Source organism: Gadus macrocephalus, chromosome 22 (genome assembly GCF_031168955.1).
Source record: "Gadus macrocephalus chromosome 22, ASM3116895v1".
Lineage (NCBI taxonomy): Eukaryota > Metazoa > Chordata > Actinopteri > Gadiformes > Gadidae > Gadus > Gadus macrocephalus.
The window spans coordinates 12,667,871-12,681,942 of NC_082403.1; the positions used below are offsets into that span (position 1 = coordinate 12,667,871).

The 14,072-nt window shown below is 41.2% G+C and overlaps 1 protein-coding gene across 1 annotated transcript; it reads left to right on the forward strand.

Annotated features, from left to right (window-relative positions):
* Window positions 1–12,678: 12,678 nt before the first annotated feature.
* bet1 (Bet1 golgi vesicular membrane trafficking protein) lies at window positions 12,679–14,044 on the forward strand. Its single transcript, XM_060044289.1, has 4 exons — window positions 12,679–12,843; window positions 12,962–13,068; window positions 13,172–13,228; window positions 13,359–14,044. Exons 1-4 carry the CDS (start codon window positions 12,825–12,827, stop codon window positions 13,512–13,514), a joined length of 339 nt encoding a protein of 112 aa, XP_059900272.1. The 5' UTR covers window positions 12,679–12,824; the 3' UTR covers window positions 13,515–14,044.
* The last annotated feature ends 28 nt before the right edge of the window (window positions 14,045–14,072 follow it).

Below are 14,072 nucleotides of genomic sequence, written 5' to 3' on the forward strand. Positions count from 1 at the left end.
TCCTTTATTAAATAAAAGCATGGGAGGCAAGTATTACACAATGTGATGTGTGTTTTCCTTGCTTCCTTCGTGTGTCCATTCTTGTTTCAATATAAATAACTCCTCACTTGGTCTAGGGTATTTTTTATTAGAAAATTCACATTTATATTCAAGAAAAGGCTGCCTTTTTTTGCAAAGCAATGTCCTTCTCTACCCTTTTGGAATTGTTTTCTTGGTGGAAAGTGACAAAAGGAGAAGCTTTTATCTGAGACACACACACCTCTCCTGAGTTAGTGACATATTGAAAAGGCTATAGCAAGCGTACTGATAAAACCTGCGGCATTGAGAGGCTTTCTGTCAAGCCGAGGATGAACAATAAAGAGCGTCCTCTCTTCTGGATTGGATCCTATACAGGGACAAGTTAACCAAAAGTCCAAATCGAAATAACTCTGGCGGCGGCCATTTTGCTAATTCCTTTACCCCGATAGCAGTTTTCATTTTTTTACAACACAATCAAAAATCTGAGAAAAATACTATGTGCATGTTAATTGAATTGAAGATGTAGCCAATAGGGGTGCACGATAGCCTTTATACATACGTAACAGATTCGTTTTCTCTCTCTGTTCCTTCTTACTTTTAATCCCAAGTTTCAGAAGAAGTTCATAGGCTCATGGGAGATGGCAGATCAATGACCTTTAGATAGATGGAGGGCCGGGTAGGACAGATAATCATGCATGTGAATGTTGTCGAGGTTCACTCAAATGTGCCCTTGAGGAAGAAAGTCGTCTTTTAGCTCACAAAACCGTTTCATTAAAACTGCTGAATAACAGGTAGCCTCCGTTCACACCTCCTTTTTTCCTCTTCTTTTTGGAAAGTGCCCCACGGAAACTTGTTTTGCAGCTATTAAGATGAGATATTTGCCGGATGAATTGTTCTGCCATCATTATGTTTGCTGGCGTATCATAACGCTTCATCTCAAGAATGGATTCAAGATTTGAAACCCAAAATGATTTCTTCCAAATCTGCAAACAATTTCACACCTCACACATTGTTTTGATTCCTAAGCACTGCTCCTCCTTCGTGACTCGTCTGTAGCGCGACTACTAAAGCAAGGCATTCATCACCACGGCACACAGGGGTACAGGCTCGACGATTCCCACTGGGGCCAGCCCGCTTTGAGAAGACGTGGGTGTATACATGCATGCACCTTTAAAATAAAATGTAATCACTATTCTGGTGAAAGCCATTAAACCCTATACAGACACTAAGTCCCATAGCGCACCAAGGGCAGGTTTCATCAGTGCCTGTGCGGTGCATGAAGTTGGTTAGCGATCACCACCCCCAGTGTGTGGGCGTGCGTGTCTAAAACAAAGGGTACAAACCCTGTATTAGGTAGCCGACGGGGGGGGGGGGATGTTTGCAACACCGCAACCAAAAGATTCTCTGCAGATTCTTTGAGAGGTTACATCCTCTATCATACCGGCCATACCATACCTCTATCTACCGGCTGTAGAATGCCTATTAAACCCAAACACAGATGCTTAAACCAACCGTGTAACATCTACCGTATATGTATCTCTTTCAAACGTTTAAAACGTCTGGACCCCAAATGTAACCATCCTACAGTAAAGAGAGAGGTCTCCGTATATTCACCGGTGCTGGGGAAGGTGTTCACTACATGGAACTACTGGATCAGAGCCTGGGGAACTGGAGGGCTGGACCATGGACTTGTAGGTTTGTGTGTGTGGGTTTACGTCTGCGTGTGCACACGTAGCAGGGGACCTTTCCCAGCCCCCTGTGGGTGCATGCCTGATCTATTTTTCCAGGGCACCATTGAGAAAAAAGTGCTATAAAACAGTGCATTTTCTATACAGTGAGATCCTTACATTAATTACTGGTGTTTTCATTATAATTACTGAACAGGCTACAGAGGCCACATCGCCCGCTTTAGCTTGGGGGGTTTAGGAGGGGGGGTCCCACTGCTTTGCTTGAGCCACTGCCCCTCAAAGTGCCTCTGCACTGCCTTGGGTGTGTATGTTGCTGTTGTTGTTAATGTATAAAATAAAAGGACAAAAGTAATCTGTTTCAACTCCAGGAAGCCTCAACATCAAAGCCGGGGATTGTGTTCTCATCAGAGCCACAATCCAGCGGCTTCAGCCACGACACGGGGGGAGGCAGGGGGAGGTAGGGGGAGACAGGGGGAGGCAGGGGGAGGCAGGGGGTGAGGGATGGGGAAGACGAGGATGGGGAGGATGGGGCCAATGGGATACAGCGGCATCGGTAATCACAAACAAACACACGCACACACGCACGCACGCACGCACAGACGCACGCACGCACGCACGCACACACCAGTTAGAAAGAGACCTGAGGATGAACTGTCTCAACTGTGAGTGACACACACACACACACACACACACACACACACACACACACACACACACACACACACCAGTTAGAAAGAGACCTGAGGATGAACTGTCTCAACTGTGAGTATCACACACACACACACACACAAACGCACACGCCCACACACACATCTAGTTAGAAAGAGCCCTGAGGATGAAACGTCGGACTGTGTTGACACACACATGTTGACATCAGTGTTGATCAATGGCACCATGTTGCCTCATGTCACCCCCCCCCCCCCCCCACACACATACCCCACCCCGCCCATGTCACACACACACACACACACACACACACACACACACACACACACACACACACACACACACACACACACACACACACACACACACACACGTTAGAAGGAGACCTCAGGACCAACTCAACAGTGTTGACTGTGTTGACACACACATGCTGACATCGGTGTCTATCAGTGGCACCATGTTGCCTCATGTCAGTGAGTGACAGGGGATCGGGTGTGGCCGGACTGCTTTCTGAGGACATCCCGTTCTCCACGTCTCTGGTACGGCGATCCTCCTCTTCCTTACATGGTCCCCATTATTCCCATTCATGTTTTCTATTATTTCTATGTGCGCCGCGGCATTATTATTTTTTTGTACTTTCTATGTACGTATTTACCCAAGGCGAAAGAAGCACAGCTAGTCTCTGGGTAAGGCTTTAAATCCCCAGCAGGGGTTCGGTCCCGTCTCCTCTGGTTGAGCTGATACCGTGCAGGAATAAACAGGGTGTTAATGCGGCTTTATATAATTCCCCACCATACATGCTGTATTTAAGGTACCTCATTACCCCTCCCAGGGTCCCTGGTTTTATGTGGTTTTCCCCCTTTTTTCCTTTTAATGGATGTCTTTTCAATATGAAGGCCTTCACTGTGTGTGCATTCAATGGGATTTGGGGTTATAATGGACAGAAGTCTGCAATCTTCCCTGTGTGCAAGCCTGGTTGTGCCTGGATGGGGAGTGTGTATATTGATAAATAGGATTTTTCTGAGTTGCTGTGTATGTATGGGTCCATCCCTATGGAACAGCGGCATTACATTTAGGTCTTTCATAAGACAAACATACTTTTACTTTCCTCAAATATGTATTGATTAAAACAGCCCATGCCGATACAACTGAATCTCTCGATAGAGGCAATTTTGTATGAATCATAAGTGCATTTATACCTACGAAAACCCTCTTATCGTCCAATTGATTGGCCGTCATGTCTGATATCCAGGGGGGGTATTAAACTGTAATAAAGGAAGATTACTATGGATTTAGCACAACCTCACTGGAATGCAGATAGTCTGCATTAGTATGACTAGATATTACTGTTGGACTGGACATTCAGAGTGACTTTTCTCGACCATTCTTAACAAAGCAGCAACTATCGTAACGTATTGCCTGTCTTTGAGCTACTTTACTTTGTTCATATGCACCATCGTTGAAGACTAGCCCTCCCTATGGGTTTATTTGTGCAACGCAGCTGCATCTTGTTGTTAATTGCAAACCCTGATATTTACCCATTGCCTATCCTGCTAATTTGTTTTTGTATTTCTTGATATACTATTTTGATCAGACCTACAAATGTATTGGTAAAATGGTAGGCTAGAAAATATTTCTCAGGACTAGATACTCATTCAACGTCCTTACCAGACCTCTGTTGAGTCAGTGAAAAAAATAAACGAAATCAATCATTACTTGGCGACAAAATAAAAAATAAGTAATCAGGGGAAATAGACGAAAAATGCTTTGGACCGTCCTTATCTGAGCCAGAGAGATGGAGAGAATTAAAGCTGTTATCGAAAAATCACATCCGATCAAGCCAACCCATAAAATTGACGTATCCTTATTCAAAGGATGGAGCCATGTGTTTTTGCTTTAAGAATGACTGACAAAATAACAAAACAAGCACCTAAAGAAAGTCAAGGCGTTGTTGTTTATCTCCTTTGGAGCTGGCGCCTCGCCTTTGTTGTGATGATGACTCACCCTCTTAGCGCAGACAGGATATCAGGAGGCCACGATTTACATATGACGCAAAGTAAGAAAGTAGCTTGCAAAAACAAAGACGCGCCACTAATTAGGTCTACTCGAGTCCAATGAAGCCTCTTCAGTGCGGTGACGTTGGTGTTTTTTTTAGCTAAAAAAAAGGTAACACTTCATTGATACGTACCCCTATAAGATATCTGATAGAGAGGCTTTACGAAACAGGAGGCTGATGGGGGATAGCTCTGCAAGGCATACAATGGGATTTATCAGACATATGCTAATAGGTAGACTATATCCACCTCAAAGGCTTTTATCTCAATCCGCACACATCCAAGAAAAGTATTTTTCTTTCTCTGTGAGCCCTCTCTAAGTAACCGCCCTAAGTAAGCTTTCTCTCAGTTGTTCGGGAATCCACTGGGGAGGGGGTAGTCGTGTGTGGTGGCCGAGCTACCTTCAAGCCCTGCCATCAAGTCTGATGCCACGAGTTCAACTTTCCAAACACAAATGCATTTTCAATTCAAGAGAGGAAACTGGCGCCCCGATACAAGGACTAACTAGGATAACTTTTAATTGTCGATATGCCAGGATTATAGGTTTCATTTGTTTTGTTTTTCTTTATGTCAGGGAAACAAAGAGTTCCAAATGTGTGCTACCGTAGCTAGCTGCGGCAGCACAGGACAATTGAAGCAAAATCTAAAAAAGGAACATCCTTGAATGTATTTTTAGAACATTCCCCTGCTCTAATACCTACTTGGTTTCATAATCAGATTACGGTTTACGTTGATAAAGGGTGCTTTGAAAAGTGAGAAAGTAGGCCAGTGAGCAAGATGCTGATAATGGCAGTTAGGTTGAACTTAACCTCCCACACACGCTCTATTCAAGAGCATGACAATGCCATGGTCACCGTAAGGATGTGGAACTCAATCATCAATCCCGCACTGCACTGAAATAGTGGAATATGAAGTACCCATATAGTAAAATCTTAAGTACTTCATCAATTATCACAATAACTTGCTAATGTAACTAGCTGTATAATTGGATTCATTAATTCCCTCACTCTCCACCTCAAGCTGTTGTGTGGTGAGAGTTTTGGCGCCATGCATCACCCAAGTGGGTGCTACACATTGGTTGGTGTTAGCGAGGCACCCCTTCAATGTAAAGCGCTTTGGGTACCTTGAAAAGCGCTATATAAAAGGTAAGAAATCTTTATTATTATTATTATTAACAAATGATTATTCTGATAATAAACCCAATGATAAGCAATATAGTGTTTATATATCATTGCACACAAAGAACAATGTTCAATCTATTGATTGAAGCGCCTCCCTTGGCTGTTATACTTCCATGGTACAGCTACTGGTCGCATGCAGCAAGATTTCACAGAGCAAAGTCTTGTTGTGAAGTGTGGCTTTTATTGACTCACTATATACTGATTAAAAGGTTAAAATCATCACTTGGTCACATAGGCAACAAACATGTGCCACAAAAGCTCCGGGAAATATGCCGAGAACTACTCATCTTCCCCTATGAACGATATATAGATTTGATTTCACTCCTTATCCCAGCTCGCGCTGCCAGGTCTCACAGAGCTTGTAAATGCTGCAGATCATAATTTTTTACCACATGCTTTTCATTATCGGAGGAACATCTGCCATTTTCCCTGGTGGCCTCAGTGTGGGTTCACTCTCTCGCTGACACACTTTTACTTTCTCTTGATACACCCTGAACATTAAATTATACCTTACATGAACCATATTAAACAAACCAAATCATGATTTGTATTCAGCACCACTCTCTACCTTTGCTCATTACCATAAGACAATTATTCAGTCCTACTAAACAAATTATGCTTTGTTTTCTCCTTGTGAGGACTCAGTGGTAAAACGAGAGGGTGAAGGCGTGTGGTAGGATGGTAGGGGAGCTACGGACGACCACCACCACTGTGAAATGAAGGTCAGCACAAAAGAAACCTAATCCCATTGGGGTACAGCCTGGATGCAGAGGGTACCCCTTTTCCTCTGTTCAAGAGACCGATATGAGGTGAAAACAAGTACTGAAGAAAGGTACTGATACTTCCTGTGTTAAATACAAATGGCCCAATATCTGCAAGAGAAGATACAAACATGGGCAGAACTAGTGCTTCACATAATGACCAAAGTTTAGCACAGCAATTAAACGACACTTAAGAAATGAACTAGTTTGATCAAAGAGAAAGATGAAAAATTAGAAGTTAGGATCCCCTCCGGTGTTTGGCTCGTTCCCCGATCTCATCGGCCCTTGAATATTCGTTCTTCAAGTTGAGCGTACAGGGAGGGATCTAATTAGCGAATCGTTGTTTTAATATTCATGTTGTTTAACTGTGACGCTGTGCACTGAGGCTATCATCGCCGCGGTAACAGTAATTATCACTGACATCACTTTGTGCACCCCTAATTAGTTGATAATTTGTCTGTTTGCCTGCAAAGGGGAGAGACCATTAAACCAAAACATGTTCAGGTTCGATATTTTTACACTGTCAACATTTTGAGTGTCTTATTATTGTGACTTAAAGAAGTCGTCAATTGTTTTCAATCACTGTTAGTTTGCCTTAGTAGTTTGTTTGCAGCCAATTATTGCACCTGTCATACGGTTCAGTGGGTTGTGAATTATAGCATTTCTAAACCTCAACACAAAAAAAATCAATACCATCTGTTTATTTTAAAGTTTGTTATTTCAGGGGCTTCGAACTCTTCATCCACGAAAAACCACCTTTTTTTTTTTGTGTGTGCGTGCCCTCGCGCACGCACGCACGCACGCACGCACACACACACACACACACACACACACACACACACACACACACACACACACACACACACACACACACACACACACACACACACACACACACACACACACACACACACACACACACACACACACACACGTTCCCCTGGGCATGTCTTTATATATGACTTAATATATACACATTTACACTGACATGAATGGATGCAGATAACCTGTACATACACAACATTAAAACAACATGTCTTTAAGCTAAAACCAAAGGCTTTTTAAAAAACATCCAAAAAACGGTTATTATCTCCTACAAAACGGTTTGGTACCATCCACATTTTGACTTGTGGATTATCAACATCAGTGTGTAGGCTGCAGTTGTTTGCACTTAATTACCTTCTAAGCCTTTAGTATACCTAAACCTCGATGGGATCGATGAGATATAGACCCAGTTAGACCTGTATGTGTGCCCATCATTAGTTCATTGTGTCCATTGTGTAGCTCCGCTGTTCTGGCTGTATTGATATCCTTCTCATCTCCATTAGCCGGATTGCTCTGGGGAAACGTGAGGGGAGTAAGTCATATGGGACTAAAACCAATGCCAGGGGAGACAGGAGGTTGTTCTGTTCCAATGCTATTTTTAGAGGTTGAATCTTATGCTTAACGTTGCTTTGAACTGTGGTTTGAAGTATTCCCTAGGCTTGCTCCAGCCTTGCTCACAACCCCCGATGGGATGCAAATTACCGTTTTTTTTTGTTCTGAGTTCTTTTACTCAGGTACAGAGTTGGTATCTGAGGAAAGATGGCCGGAGGTGTTCCATGCGAACCCAAAGCATGAACCTCTAGTGAACCTATCAGAGTTTCTTTAGAGATGAACGCATGGTGGCATTACCTTCTGCTTTAGTGGCCAGGAGAGCGAAAGTAAGCAATACAGTCAAGCCAGAAATGGGGACACTTCGATAAAGAGGCACAGGGAGGGAAGGCGACTGACCCGAGACGGAGAAGGAGAGAGTGAGAGAAACATGGACGTGAGACAAATCGAATATCTTCCAGTCCTGCACTTTGTGCACAGCGCTTTGATTTCTTTTGACGCATCAATGGCCATGCCTGTTTGTGCATATCCACTTCTGCATATGCAAGTTTCTATGAGTGCATACAACAACAGCAACTGCACACCTTGACCAATTAGTCTCTTGGAAAGAACTGGTGGGAGTTCACCTCTATTTAACCTTCATTATAATGCGATTGAAACGCAGATCTCAGTGTTTGGTCTTCCCACACACAGTGTGTTGTATCAGAATAGCAGCCTGGTTCGGTCTTGTCTTTGACCCTTGACTAGAATGCTTTTCAAACTTATTTTCGTCCATCCTTTCATTTACTCACTGCAAATGCGTCACGTGGATCAATACTCGCCGGCATTCAGAACATGTATTATAGCCCAGTTTGTTTTTGTTCACTCAGACCAGCGCAAGTTCAAGTTCAAGTTATTTTATTAGTCGAATCCACAACATAACAGGCAAAGTAGTCATAGCTGGCAATGCCATTTATGTGTTCCAAGCTCTCCTCAAAAAATACAAAAATAGCATAGAAGATAAAGAGCAACAACGTACAGTGCAATTAAGAACCAAAAGTTTAAATAAACCTATAATATGTGTACAGTATATATATATATATGTATAAATATATATATGTACAGAATATTTATATGTAACCATAACAATAATGTCATCTGATCTGCGTAGTGTAGTGTCATACAGGGAAAATGTTGTGAGATCAGTGTGCACAAATCACAACCACACAGTCAACTAAACAAAGGCACAGTGTGATTGGCAGCGTAATGAAGTATTATTATACACATATACTAATAATAGTATTATAAACATACTACAGTGTGTGCGTGTGTGTGTGCGGGTGTGTGTGTGTGTGTGATCATTAGGGAATGGCGTACAAATTCACATCACAATGCATCATCTGATCCTCATAGCTATTGTCTCTCATGCATGATGGGATTGCATGATAATAATATAATAACATGCCAGCTGCTGCTAATGGCTACCCTAAATCAGCACAGCATGTACCAGCTAATAACCAATCAGCTAACGACATGACCTCATGGACACTTCTTTATTTGAAGAGAAAACTGGTCAACTGTGGAAAAAAATCAGAAATTGAATTAAATATACGCACATGTAAAAAAGTCGAGACTACTTCGTAAATTGTTGTTTTTTGTGTAATTACTGCATATGATGAATATGGAATTACTTGATTTATCATGCTTTGTATACATTCTCCTTGCACCTAGAGGTAGCTCCCTTCCTCTCTCAAATTTAGGGTGCAATCTTTGTTATCTAGTTTACATTTGAATCACCACTGTAAACAAGACGTGTATTTTCAATGACCCAGGCTCCCAGTTAGACGCTGAGAAACCCTTTTTGGTTCATGTGTCTTTGATCCTTTGATGTTTGTTCTATACAAAGTGACCCTAGAAGTCATTAACATTTGCTCTCATTGAAGACTGTATGAAAAGTTCTGCCTGTTTTTCTCCCTATGAACGTGCTCCATTTTATGGAATACTTTGCTGAAACGCCGTACAATAAATCCTTTTTCTACAATAATTAAACAGGCCAAGCACATGGTCCATAATAACTGTATATGAATAGTTCAATAGGCCAACCACTCCTTGAGGTTTGGAGCTCCCAGTGCCAGGCCACAGTGTTTATGCAGCTGTTCCAACTGTATGTCATCTGCTGTTTGTAACCCATGTCTCCAAGGGTTGTGCTGTCAATGTTCATCTGGTCAACTGACACCACTTACTGAAGCAGAAGTGTAAGTACTCTGCCTCCTGCTGATTAGCCAAGCGTGTATTTTGACAGTAAGAGTTTCTGTAGGTAAGAGAGTTGCACAGAGAGAGAGAGTGGGAAAGAGCCGAAGAGAGCAAAATTATGAAATAAAAATGAAACAAAGGAGTACTTCCTCTCTGCTCACTCACTCCCTACGTTTCTCCGCTGTTTAAATGACAATGTCATTTGACTTATAGGCATGATGGATTCCCCAAGGCAAAATCCAATCAGGGCAGATCTGCCGTGATTGGTCAGAAACGAGCATGGAGCAGGTTCAGATCTAAATTGTGTCACACATACGGAGGCACAGTCAATTAACTTAATCTGCTAACAGTGCATTTCACTTACTCATACATGACATTTCAAACCAATTGCACTCAAATAATGTCTCTTTAATTTCGCCTACAGAATCGTTTAGCAAGATTGCAATAATGCTGCCTCATGCTAATTAGCCATAAAAGCACCTTCAAAAGTTAAGCCAACAGACATATTCAACAGTATGCTCTTGGTTTTGCATTTATATGGGAAGGCTGTAGATTGATGATAGTTATCCCAAAAAAAGGATTACATTGCATGTTTTTTTTTTTATTACAAATATATTATTATACATATGAGCTGGGGTGTGTTCACGAAGAGTGCCACCCTACAAAATCTGGCAGTTGACGTATTGAACTTGTCAATCAGAAGGTAGAGATGAGACAGGACAGAGTCTTGGAAAACAAGAGACAAGAGTGTAGAGAGAGCAAATTAACCGGATAGGTGTTTGAGGGTGGTCGTTTCAGTCATGCTGGATAAAGGACAAGAATAAAGCATTGCGTATGAGTCTAAGTCTGCTCCTCTAAGGTTCTGCTCCTCATTTGAAAAAAAAATAAAATAATAACCGTTGAGTGAGATGAATTAGGTGATGACGAGATGATGTAAAGTCAACAAAACAAGGAAAGCTATATCACTATAAAGTTCAACCAATTTGCCCAATTTATACATGTATCATAGAGCTGACCTAATGTCGAGTATACTAGAATAACCTACCGACGAGGGCGTAATTGCTCCATTTTGTTACCTGCGCGGATCTGTTTTCGTTTATAGATACGGGAACCAGAAATTATCACCAGCACATCAACAAAATCGTAATCACGGCATTGTGTTTGAGTGTCGTGTGCGTGTCTTCATACAGCAGAGGTTTAAAGGGGATAAGATCTGTGGTTTCGCTTTATAGCGTTCCTATGTCCAAAGCCTCTTCGACAGGCGCCTTAAGGATCAATCCGTCTTCCTTCAGATCCCCAGAGATGTCATGGAGGCACAGGGCCACTAAACAGATAGCCACTTCCCACACCACGGCTCTATACCAGGCCTCAGAGGAACACACTAAGATGGTGGGTGTGTGTGTGTGTGTGTGTGTGTGGTATGGGAACACATTACCTTCAGATAGAGGGGTCAGATTTATTTATTTATGAGCTATTGGATTGCTAACAATTAACGTCAGGAAAAGACATTCTAATCTTTTCAATCAGATTTGCTGTCTGCCGGTGATATTGGCACCAAACTATAGGTGCGGAAGAAAAAGATTGATTGGAGGCACCAGAAAAGGTAATCAATGGAAGGCAGCATCTCGAGGATTAGGGAACTATTGGAAATCCCTTTTTGATCATACACACCTCAGATAATACGTTCACTGTGACCATTGTTAAACCTGCCATGCATGTTTGTATTCCTTTGATGTAGCCTACCACACATTCTGTAAACCGTTTTAGTGAAGCATTTCCAGCTCATCAAAAATAACCATATCTCTCTTTTAAAGATCCATTTGCTTTTGAGAGCCTTTTTTTTTTAAGCTTTTTTGTCTTCTTTTGAACCTATAATTGGTGCATTTTTATACCACAAGCGGTTAGGCAGCACGATGAGCACTTTAAACGTAATTTTGTAGAACTTGTTTAATTGTATGTCTGTGTGTTTAATGCTAACTTATTATCTTATAGTGTATAGTGCATTTATTATATCAGTGCCTGTAACTATAGGCGCAGATGCATGTTTATACCATCTACCCTCAACTGAGGTTCTTTTTTATGTGGGTATGACGGTGGGCATGCAATTTCCATTGTTATGGATGCAATAAACTTGACTTTGACTTTAACTTTGCATACTTCTGTTTGGCTTATTTGTTAATACTAATTGATGTGAATATTAATTCAAATGAATGCAGACCTTAATTGTACATGGATATATACATTTGTAATTTCAATTTATTGGGGATTATTTCTGAGGAACTAAGTATTCCCGTCCAAAGCTGTGTATGAACACTCCTAGGAGAATGCATGTACACTAACCGTATACTATTATAATGGGCTTGATGATGATTGTAAAGTATGGGAGATTTGCAGCATGTAGTTTGATACATACTAAGGGAAATAACAACAGTGAGTCAAGTCAAGGATGTTTGGGGTTGATCTGGGAACTAGAATAAGAGTTCTTATGATTATTCTTTGATTAACATTAAAAAAGAAAATGGTATACTGTTACTACAACATTATGGAGCTAATTGAATTTTATTGTGCTTGCTATTAAGTATTTGACTATTTTTTTTTTTATTATGTAGCATGACTATGTGTTGATGAGCTGGTTTTATTTTACTCATAGCCTCTCCAACTTGCATTTTCCTTTTAGAGCTGAGTTGGCGTAGCCGTAAGTGGTCGTTTCCTTACAGGCCACCGTATGATGTCGTGGCGTTAGCAGGCTATAACAAGTTGTTCGTGTTGTTCGGATCTGATTAAGCTAAACGAAGTATTTGGTCGGAAATAGTTTAAACGTAAGATATCGTTTGTGATCAAGGAGTCAACATGAGGCGCGCTGGTTTAGGTAAGATAAAATAATATGTGGTTTTCATCTCATTTTGAGGCTGAACGTTACTGTTGCCTTACTGCCAATGTTTGCTAGCTTGTGTTGTGTTGTTATAATAGTTGACTGTCATTAATAGGCGAAGGGCAACCCGGCAACTATGTCGCAAGTGGTTACAGTGTACATGAAGAAGAAAATGAACATTTACAAGAGGGTCTTCGAGCGAAAGTCACAGCCTTAAAGAGTGTAAGTAGTTCTAGTTTCTGTCTGTTAGCATACTGGAGGCTCAGGAAGCAAACAGCCTGAGATAATTGACGCATCACTCACATCATGATCTGTCGCCTCACAGCTGACCATCGACATCGGAACCGAAGTGAAGTACCAGAACAAAATGCTGGATGATATGGTGAGTGTGTGATGTTGTCGTGTATTAAATTACCCACAATCAATTACCCACAGCTACTTGAAGGGTCTTTTTTTTTTTTAATCAAGATCTGGGCAATACTTACCATGTCTTACTGTACCTCCCAATGTAGGATACAGACTTTGATTCGACGGGTGGCTTGCTTGGCGCCACCATTGGAAGAGTGAAGCAGCTCTCCAGAGGCAGCCAGACAAAACTACTTTGCTATATGTTGCTTTTTTGCTGTTTTGTTTTCTTTGTCCTATACTGGTTTATTAAGCTGAGATGATAACTTATGTATGTACCTCCCTTCCCGTTCCATTTGACTCCATATTCATTTCCATGACAACCCACCTTTGTCTCAGGCCAAAGATGTGAATGGTTATTCAGAAAGATTGATGTTTTTTCCAATTACTCAAGCGAAGGACCAGGGTCGCCTTGAATTTATCGGACATGTTCACCTCATAAATGAAGAACATAGATAAATAATAATTACTGAAAATACCAAGTTGGCTGTCTATTAATTAAATTAGCATATAGATTAATAAATTGGTGCCAATATGTGGAAACAATAGATACGTCACATTGTAATATCCAGGAGAAACGGATATGTAGGCATGGTTAACCCTAAAGATAGTTTTTTTAAAATTCTTTATAACCCGGAAGTGTTTGGATTCCATTATCGACGAGTTAATTTTAAGAGAGGAAATAGGATTTTGGAATATGTACAAACTATTACTTTCTATTGATGTATCGGTAATTCTTTTGTCATTTCAACATTGTATTTAATTGTAAATAAACAATCAGTTCTCATGGTAATCTGTTGGTTGGTTTTGCTACGAAAGAT

What these genes read in the sequence shown, in the direction of transcription:
- bet1 (XM_060044289.1), top strand. An exon ending in AAGTCACAGCCTTAAAGAGT is followed by an intron (nt 13,069 to 13,171) that starts GTAAGTAGTTCT and finishes GTCGCCTCACAG; the next exon opens with CTGACCATCGACATCGGAAC. An exon ending in ACAAAATGCTGGATGATATG is followed by an intron (nt 13,229 to 13,358) that starts GTGAGTGTGTGA and finishes CTCCCAATGTAG; the next exon opens with GATACAGACTTTGATTCGAC.